This window comes from Haliotis asinina, chromosome 2 (genome assembly GCF_037392515.1).
Source record: "Haliotis asinina isolate JCU_RB_2024 chromosome 2, JCU_Hal_asi_v2, whole genome shotgun sequence".
Lineage (NCBI taxonomy): Eukaryota > Metazoa > Mollusca > Gastropoda > Lepetellida > Haliotidae > Haliotis > Haliotis asinina.
Window position 1 is genome coordinate 38925837 of NC_090281.1, and position 10512 is coordinate 38936348.

Consider the following 10512-nt stretch of genomic DNA (forward strand, 5'->3'; position numbering starts at 1 on the left):
CTAAAACAAGTCCGTCTGTTGATCCTCCAACATGTCCATTATATGGACGTGAACAGGAATGTCCGACATCATTTTGTAGAATCTTAGGTGTTCCATGCTGGCCAGGGTGACCGAGCGTAATCCTGGCAGACGAAGGAGCACCTTGGCAAACCGCGCCGGTTGCTGTGGATGTCTACACAAGCAGTAACCTTCCAGAGATGTATACACGTTTCTGCGTAGTGTTTCCACAATTGAAGGTGCTTGTAACCCCTTTACATCTAAAACATAACCAAATAATGAAAGCAAATCATCACCCATCACCGCAGTCTCACGAAAACACGGCTTTTCATAACAGGCATGAGAAAGGCTACGAGTTAATGTATCGGCGTTGCAATCAGTATTACAATAGAAAAAAATATAGCTTCGCTGTAACAGTGTTTTTTTCTAATATAATACCTGGGTTGAACAATAGGATGGCTCGGATACAGCCCAGCTCTGCTTTATCCATCTGTAAGGCCTTCATGCGGCCGACTACTTCTGTCAAGACTCTATCAATTATTGCCCCAATACCAGCTTTGTGTGCAGCAGCACGGTCAACGTGCAACCCCGTCGACAACAAGATAGCATCTGTCACAGCAGTCGATCGGTGACAGAAACCAGCGATCAGCAACTCGTCCCAGCCTGAAAAAAACGTTATCTATTACTGAAAGAGTAGTACCTTGTCAAACTAATCGAAGCATCATGAATATAATATCATTTACAAAACTGACACTACGTGTCGCATCTTCCTGCAGCCATTTTTCCACAACGATTAAAAAATCTTTTTTGTTTAAGGTCCTAACGCTTGTCCCAATTCAACGTAAATGATTGTTTCTGGGATTTTACTATTTTTACGCTCCATTTAGTCCCAAGCGTGCTCGATAGGGGACAGGTCCTTAGAAACAGCTAGCCAGGGGAGTACCAGATTGTTCTGCCATCTCAGGAAATCTTTCACACCGCGAGTGACATGTGGACGGACATTATCTTGCTGAAGCGTGAAAATGCGTCTCTGGCGTTGTTTGGGCGGCTGCACATGAGGCCCAGTGATCTCATCTCCGTGTTGGAGACCTGTCAGATTGCCACTGACAAAGTTGTGCCCGACCATGAGATGTGCAACGAGCTTATTTAGGGGTATTTTTATAACGTTTCATACGTTATGTCATGCAATTTTGTATTATGCACATTTATTTTCTAACACGTTAGTACGTATCTGAATACTACCTTCTGGTTTTGTTATCATCCATTAATATTTGTAAGTGGTATTACCTGCCCGGAGTAGTACCACCTGGTCCTCCAGCGACAGTTCCATGAAGTGGGGAATCATCTTTGCCCACGTCACCAAGGTTAATAACTGCTTGTCCGCAGCCTGGCATATCTTCGTGACCGCCTCTTTCTTGGGTGGGGGATAAATAACGAGATTCAGGTTAGAAAGATTCCCACAAGGCATGCAGAGAAATGTACCAATGATAATGAACTGTTACAACGTCTTCATTAACATCACGTTGGCTAGTACAAATTCGTGTGTTTCGGCTTGCATTAGCGGTGTGCACACATATATTACGTTGGTAAAGATGCATGTGTTTCAGTAAGATCATGTCTTTACTTGTTTGTTGAAAGCACTAAACAGACAGTTTTCTTCAATGTTTATACTTGATATGGCACAATGCACAAATAATCACTTCATAGTTCAAGATTATACCAGCTTTACCACTATACCAGAGTTCGAGAGAGGATCAGGCAGCACGGCATGTATGTGTTGAGGCCAAACCTTTATGTGTATCCCGAGGAAATTGCAAATCAATATCTAGTGTACCCACCACGTGCTAGGATAACTGTCTGTGCACAACCTTTGGAAAAGCATTTTGAACAGGTGATACCCTATGCTCTAGGCTGTTCAGATCTGAACTCATGGCGAACCACGGAAGGTGAGTTAATGAATTACAAATGTATTCTGAATGAAAGCTGTCACTGCACGAGAGCGGTGTGACCCAGGATCGTCATCCATAAATACAGGTCTTGCAGCAAGAGAATTATTATCAAAATGGGGTACAACATCTGGATCATTCCTGGATATACTGATCACCCGTCAAAATGAAGCGAAGTTGGCAGTCATGAAATACTCGTCCCCACACCATGATGGAACCTCCAGCAAAGGCAACAGTTTGTTGAATGTTGTATTTTTTCACTTCAAATGCTGTATTACGCTGCCTCCAAACTTTCACGCGCTCTTCAGTTACTAGAACGTGAAGAAGGAATTGGCTTACATAAGTCCAATGTATTCTTCACAAAGTCCCCAAATTCCAATGTTGCCGAGGTAAACACCAAGCTTGTTCGTGATGAACTCCCGTAAGATGGCATTTTATGGGCTTTCATATATCTGCATTACGTTATCAAGACAGGATAATGTTGCATGAAGAGAACAAAGTAAGCCATTCCGGATTAAAGTTCCCACATCAAAACTGATGACTTGACACCACGCACCTCTGACACATATTCATGCCAGCAGCCCTTACAGATGGTACCATACGTGACACTCAACATAAGTGCATCTACGAGAACAGTTTAGTGACGTCTACGTATCCATGGCATCCTTGCAAGATGCCCAGTTTGACAAACAGTTCTAGATCTGACGTCAGGGTATGGACTTTGAAGAACACTTATGATAGGGAGCACCTGAGTCGAGAAGGCGTCTCGACACCTTTGAGTCTTAACCGTGCTAACGGAAGGGCAGGCGTGAGGTGAACAAAACGCCAGACCACGTTTTCTGGGAGCGGATCGATTTTTGAGGTGTGGGGGTTATAGACTGGAGTGGAATAACAACTACACCTATGAGAAACTTTCTGAAAAAAAATAGAAACACTGCTTCGTTTGTATGTGCACTGTGTTTAAAAGAATAAGAATCCCAACTGACTCCTTTTCCTGGATAAAGTTGTCTGATTCTTAAAGAAAAAGCTAATATGAAATGTTGACTGTGACATGCATTTACCAACATCCAGTGAGTGGGTGCTCCTTCTTGCTACAAATAGCATACCTTAAACGACATGATAGCATGGTTCATTGTTTCTCCTACAGTCTTCGCCATCTTTGTGGCTTTCATTCCCATCCATGGTACGACTCTGATTATGTCCATGTTATGAAAAATGACAGTTTTCAACTTCTTTGTAAAAGGCCTTTTTGGAATTACCAATAAATCTATTTATATCATTGAATTTTCTGTCCCTTTTGGCAGTAACGTGATTAACAATATTCAGGAAAAACATAGCATATTTGTGGACCTCGCCCTCGAAATGTCTTGCTTGCATCGAAAGTACACTGTACACACTCCGGCTCCCCACTGGTCTGGGTGCTCTTGGTTAATTTACCTCCTGATGTCTTGGCTCAGATCAGGAGTGTACAAGGGTTCCCCACCTGGCACGCTGGGTATTGCAGAAGGCTACCTTGTTGGGGAGACTCCATATTATCTTGAAAGTTTTTGGTGGGTTCGGCTAGGCAGCGCTTCCTGGGAGAAGTCTCATTCGCTGTCTGGGCTGCGTGCAGAGGGATGTTAGGGCCTTGAGATGATGATGAGCCTTCACCTGAACCCTCTCTGCTTGATACTATTTTTCCCATCTTTAAACTACCATAATACAATCAATACACATCCTATAGTTTAACCACCCATTGTCATAACCCATTGCAATGAACCTGTTATGAATCTCAACAGGAATTACGAATTTTTAAATTACGCTCCACATAACGACTAGGTATGATGTATACGGTGATGTTAAATTTGTGTGTACATTCTGAAGATTATTTTAACATTCTGCATTTAAAACGCAAGGTGAGTGTAGCTCACAATCTAGTTGGGCACGCAGCAGAAACCTTTGGGTATCTTTCGGTCTCACTTTCTAGTTGGGTACTGTACCTGTGTGTTGACGTATGTGTCAGTCTTGGGCTCTATTGCTAACTCTGCGTCGAGTATATCCTTAATTGGCATATCAAAGGCACGTGGACGGAAGGCGCTTGTCATAGCTGTATGTGTAAAGAGAGGGTACTTGTTCCCTCTGGTGGCACTACTACCTTGCTGGACATCTGTTGATAAGAATATGGGAAGAATGATGGTACTTTTTTATGGATATACAACTTCTATATTCTGTGTAAGGCGACATTTCGACATAAATTCTAATGTTGTTGTCAAACAAGTGACACTGTTTGACAAAGACATTAGAATCAAAGTTGAAACGTTGAAAAATATGATAATGCCCCAACTTCTGAAATGCCTGTCAAGGAAGAATACGAAAATCGAAGGATCTGGTAAGAATGGCTTAACAATGATTGCTTATTTTTGGTTTAGCTTCCGGTACGCTCATCATTTGTGACTACCAAAAGTTTGGAACTCTCATCAAAGCCCTACCTTCTTGGTTCATGCCCAGGAGGAGACATTTCTTAAATCTGCAAAATTGACATCTACTTCGCGTAAGCCGGTCAATAACACACGTGCCTTGAGCATGACAGGTGTAGATCAGATTCCTCATAATTGTGCGCCTAAAGAACGCTTTGCAAGGCTCACAACTGCAAGCAGATTGAAATTCAGAGATGACAACTACACAGTTCCCAATTACACATGCATAATTCAGATAATAGTCTTTTTTCAGGCTGAATCTTCATTGTTTGGATAACTGAGTCTGATCATCAGCTAAATGAATAAATCTTGGGGACTGGTAATATATCAGTGGGGATTCGGGGGTTGAAACTATTTTGCAAGCAAAGTAAATGCAAGTAAACGGCTTTTAGAAATTAATGGAAAATTTCTACGCGTCGGAACCTCCTTTATATCAAATAAATACATTTCCAGTTTGAATTTCTTTTTGACAATGACATCCATGGTAAAAATATAGGTCAGCGTTTCCCTGGTGTTGAAACAACACTATTATGATTTTTATGAAACATGAGTTAATCAGGAACGTTTCTTTGCATGTCCTGCATTAACGCCATACCAAGTCGAAAGTTGCACGAGATCAGTCAGTATCGGGGGGTGCATGTTACTAGTCTGTGCAAATCCCAGAGCGGCGGTTTGGCGTTATGAACACAAAAAACTCCAAGCAACAACATATTTCTCTTGACTGACCGACAAGGAATGTTCGGAGTTGTGTGACGATATGTGTTTTTGTGTGCATGATTTAAACAGTCATGACAATTTCCGCCTGATTTTGTATGGGGCCATTAACTGATAACCCATAAGTATATAGATGAGGGTTCTATCTTTCACATACATACAGACCTATGAAGGTCCGGTGTAGAATGCAACCCATGCTTGCCATAAAAGCGACTATGCTTTTAAGAGGCGACTAACGGGATCGGGTGGTCAGGTTCGCTGACTTGGTTGACACATGTCATTGGTTACCAGTTGCGCAGATCGATGCTCACTCTGTTGATCACTGCATTGTTTGGTCCAGACTCGGTTATTTACCGACCGCCGCCATATGGCTGGAATATTGCTGAGTGTGGCTTAAAACTAAACTCACTCACTTAACATATATACACTTACGCACACACGTATGCACGCACATATATATATATATATATATATATATATACATACATACATACATACATACATACATACATACATACATACATACATACATACATACATACATACATACACACATATATATATATATATATATATATACATAAAATATAGTTGTCGATCATATAGGGATCTCAAATATGTCTTTGGAAGATCATACAAGACATCGAATACTCAGATATAAACCTAAAGTATAACATTTTAACTTCAGATGTCAAAAGTTGCTGTTTATCACATACTACAAACCCAAATCCATACCTTAAAGTACCATAGTTTCTACCAGTTGCTTGATCACCACAGATAGAGCATATTTCTGGGGACAACTGACTGGATTGTGATGGTCTGTCTGGGGACGGTTGGTTTGATTGTGAGGTTGGGTCCTGTAAGAAATGACCTGACTGTGGAGCTCTATCTGGACTCCACTGACTTGTCAGCTTTGTTCTGACTGATGACAGCTGACTTGTCTGAAAGATTCTGTCGGGGAACAACTGGCTTGACTGTTGCGTTCTATCTATTGAAAAATGACTTGATTGTTGGCTTCTATCTGGTGTCATCTGATCTAGCTGTGGTATTTTGTCTGGTGAAAACTGACGTGCTTGTGTTCTATCTCGTGAAGACTGACTTGACTGTTGTATCCTGTCAGGCAGTTGAGCTGGTTGTTGTGTTCTGTCTGATGATAATTGACTTGACTCGGGTATGCTGTCTGTTGAGAACTGACATGAATATAGTATTCTGTTTGGAGATAACTGAATTGATTGTTTTGTTCTTTTTGGTATAAACCGACTTAACTGTTGTGTTCTATCTGGTGACAAATAACTCGACTCTGGCATTCCACCTGGGACCCATTGACCTGGTTGTACTGTTCTGGCTAGTGAAATCTGACTTGATCGTTGCGTTCTGTCTGGTGAAAATTCACCTGGCTCTCGTGCTGTGTCTGGTGGCAGCTGACTTGACTCTCGTGCTGTGTCTGGTGGCAACTGACTTGACTCTCGTGCTGTGTCTGGTGGAAGCTGACTTGATTGGTGCGTTGTGTCTGGTGGCAACTGACTTGACTCTCGTGCTGTGTCTGGTGGCAGCTGACTTGACTCTCGTGCTGTGTCTGGTGGCAACTGACTTGACTCTCGTGCTGTGTCAGGTGGCAGCTCACTTGATTGGTGCGTTGTGTCTGGTGGCAACTGACTTGACTCTCGTGCTGTGTCTGGTGGCAGCTCACTTGATTGGTGCGTTGTGTCTGGTGGCAGCTCACTTGATTGGTGCGTTGTGTCTGGTGGAAGCTGACTTGACTCTCGTGCTGTGTCTGGTGGAAGCTGACTGGACTCTCGTGTTTTGTCTGGTGGCAACTGACTTGACCCCCGTGTAGTATCTGGTGGCAGTTGACTTGATTGGTGCCTTGTGTCTGGTGGAAGCTGACTTGACTCTCGTGCTGTGTCTGGTGGAAGCTGACTGGACTCTCGTGTTTTGTCTGGTGGCAACTGACTTGACCCCCGTGTAGTATCTGGTGGCAGTTGACTTGATTGGTGCCTTGTGTCTGGTGGAAGCTGACTTGACTGCTGTGTTGTGTCTGGTGACAGCTCACGTGACTGTTGTATTTTGTCTGGTGACAGCTTACTTGTCTCTCGTGTTGTGTCTGGTAACAACTGAATTTGGTGTGTATGTATTACCTTTGATTGTTGAAAGATTGGGGTGGTGCTGTGTGTCCATTGCTGTGATAGAGTAGGTTTAAAAATTACTTCAGGTTCGAAGAAAATACTCTGTTCAGTGAAGTTCCCTGGTTTTGTTGAGTTGCTACCTGGGTCGTCTGCAATAACAGTGAGTCGCAGATTTATGACATGGTCCTCCCATCTCGTCAACAAGATTGTTTCAAGATTTCACATGAAATATTTATTAACAATGTTTTTCTATCACATTTATGAATGTGTATTTTTTACTATGAGTCCTGCTGAATCTGATGGAAATCGCTATTTATTTTACTCGAAAACAAGTTTTTTGTTCTTGTTTTATCAGGTAGTATGTGGATGCTGCCAGCGCCCACAGTCAGCAATGTTCCAACTACTCTGTGGTGGCGGGTCAACCGAACCAGTTTAGGAAGACTCAGTAAATAGAAATGCCATGCCAGCTCCCAGACTAAACCCAAAAGCCATCCCAACGCTAACCATATCACCTTAACCACAGCCATAGGAGATTAATTGCTGCATTTATGTGTGTTTTCCCATGAAATACAAATGTTTCACATTCAGCAATATCATAATAGATTAATGACGAAACCATAATAGTCATTATCTGAGCTGTGTTATGTAACACCTGATAGACGATTCTGCTGGGATGACGAAAGTCTTTGTTTCTTTGAAGTTTCACTATTAAGTGCTTCATAGTGGAAATGATGTGAATGTGGCACACTTGTGCATTTATCGGGGTCAATTGTCTTCACACCTCGTTGAGCCCTGATTTTTGACACTTCACTGAAATCTGTACTAGCGTCCAACGTTGTTAAACTGGAGAGAACAGATGTACGCGTTGAAGTAAGCATGGCTTCTTCCATAGTTGCTGAAGTGGAGAGAACAGGTGCACACGTTGAAGTAACCATGGCTGCGTCCAATGTTGCTGAAGTGGAGAGAACAGGTCCACGCGTTGAAGTAACCATGGCTGCGTCCAGTGTTGCTGAAGAGAAAAGAACAGATGCACGAGTTGAAGTAACCATGGTTGTGTCAAATGTTGCTGAAACGCAGAGAGCAGATGCACGAGTAAGCGTAAATATGGCTGTATCTGGTGTTTTTAAAAGCAGAGGGCACATATATAAGTGTTGGAACACTGGGGAGGCAATCGCTGTCGTAGATGAAAGTATGAACATGGATGTTACCAAGTTCAAGTTCAGTTTATTCTCAAGATATACAGGAGAAAGCCAAGCGCAATTCATTTAAATACATATAAACAAACATGACAAAATGACAGGTAGAACAGTTTAAAACGAAACACAGTAGTGCCACCAATTAAGAGCTATTAGATGATTAGTCGTTTATACTGAGCAAGGTGAGCTTTCACCACTTTTGTCTATAGGTTTATCTAATACCAGCAGATATTTGGATAGATTTATTATTTCTTTGGAATTTCTACTATTATTTTCTTCAGTGTTGATAAACTGAGGAAATGCGTATGTCTAGATGGCAAATATTTCAGTCTAATATCTGATACAGCTTCACATTTAAATACGTAGCGGAATTCATCTCCTATTGCTGGTGCGTTACTCTCTAGCAATGCCATGCCAACGACCATTTTGTACCTGGAGATTGTGATTACAGGTTCTGTGTTTCAAAGTTGGACAATGAATATAAGCAGGGAAGAGAAGATAAGAGGGTAAGATTCTTTATGGATAACAACTTCTTTATTGCATATGATGCGACGTTTCGGTATGGATCCTTACACCGTTGTCAAACAAGAGTGGAGTAATACATCACAGAACAGACTTATATACATGGACAGGGATAAAGTAATAACAACATGTAGGTATCATATAATACCATTTGTACTTTGTACATGTGCATAATTGTTCATCGGTTTTGATGATTTCTGCTGCATACCTGGACTATTAAAGGGTCATGCAACGTAAAACACAACGTTGCAGATTCTGGTACCTTTCGGTATGCACTTACCGAAACAAATAATCAAGAAATGCCAATTCAACCAACAAAGTTGAACACAACGCGATGACAAAAAGCCCGCGAAATCGGAGTTCAAACGATTCACTAATTTTCCCCCAGCGCTGGGAAAAAATGCGGTTTCAACAGCTGTGCTGCGCTGCGCCCATAACGCATGTGCTGTGAATAGGTTCGAGGAGCTTGAAACAGTATGCATGCACGGAGTATGAGGTAGTGAGCAGTAGTCTAATCTTGGTTATGTACACAAACAAGTAAATAATCTACTCGTTACATTAAAAAAACTTGTTGATTGTGGCAAACAGCCTCTGTCACAGAGAGAGCTCAATGTCTGGTTGACTGACACTTATATGTCTGCCTGTCTGTCTGCTAAAGACAATCTGCAATACACAGCTTCAATCATTGACCACATGCAATTTGAACTTAACACCTATCAGGCCATAAACAAGATAAATCGATTTATGACTCGTGCACCCGAGTCCTGTCTCTGCCACATTATGAAATTAGGCAGGTGTGATACTTGTACACATAACATGTTTTTATGTCTGTAGGTTGCAAACAAAGTACATCCATTTTTCTCGGATGACTGGATCTGACGGAAACTGGTGCAAACTCTTGCCAGTTTCAAGTCCTGCTTTGTACTTGGACGAATGACAGTTTCCAACCGCACAGTAGTTCACCATCTACGCTGAGATGAGTTTTCATTGGATCGAATGCAAATTCAGAGAACATGTATTTACAAAACCCAACATCTCTATATAGTAGTACGTTCTTTATGGATGACAATTTCTTCTAGTGGATATGATTTTGTTTGACAACGGTATATGAATTCATACTGAAACGACGCATCAAGTACAATAAAAGACGATCCATAATAATCTTACTTTCTTGTGACTCGTCATGCTTATAAATGCCCATCAAACAGATCATCTTTCTGTACACACAATGAGCCTTCAACGCATCAGCAAATGACCCAGCCACTCGGAAGCTGTCGTTACACTTGAGTGTACAACCACCCGCTATGACTGGGTTCGGTCTCCCGAGGGCTTCGTTTCAAGGGAAGTAAGTCCAAGTACCAAATATTGCACTTTTGAATCGCGATTGTACGCTTATGATTTTGTTTATTGTTTTTTACAAGCAGCAATGTATATTATATGACATGAATAAGTGATAATTGTGTTTTAATTATGTTTGATTTTTGTGTTGCATGTGACCTTTAAGTTTATACCAATAACAAATAACACGCTTATAGCCGCTGCGATATATAGAGGA

At 41.6% G+C, this 10512-nt stretch overlaps 1 protein-coding gene across 1 annotated transcript; it reads right to left on the reverse strand.

Annotated features, from left to right (window-relative positions):
• LOC137271799 (uncharacterized) lies at positions 1-9923 on the reverse strand. Its single transcript, XM_067804200.1, has 8 exons — positions 9808-9923; positions 8074-8248; positions 5849-7227; positions 4412-4569; positions 3923-4089; positions 1285-1411; positions 436-660; positions 1-257 (listed from the first exon to the last, which is right to left on the reverse strand). Exons 1-8 carry the CDS (start codon positions 9921-9923, stop codon positions 1-3), a joined length of 2604 nt encoding a protein of 867 aa, XP_067660301.1.
• Positions 9924-10512: the final 589 nt, after the last annotated feature.

Coding starts and splice junctions, on each gene's coding strand:
- LOC137271799 (XM_067804200.1), bottom strand. CDS start 9,923: ATGGTGAACTACTGTGCGGTTGGAAACTGTCATTCGTCCAAGTACAAA. Junction 8,249..9,807: donor GTCATCCGAGAAAAATGGAT/GTACTTTGTTTG, acceptor TTTTCTCTTCAG/CAACACTGGACGCAGCCATG. Junction 4,570..5,848: donor AGAAACTATGGTACTTTAAG/GTATGGATTTGG, acceptor ATCTGCTTGCAG/TTGTGAGCCTTGCAAAGCGT.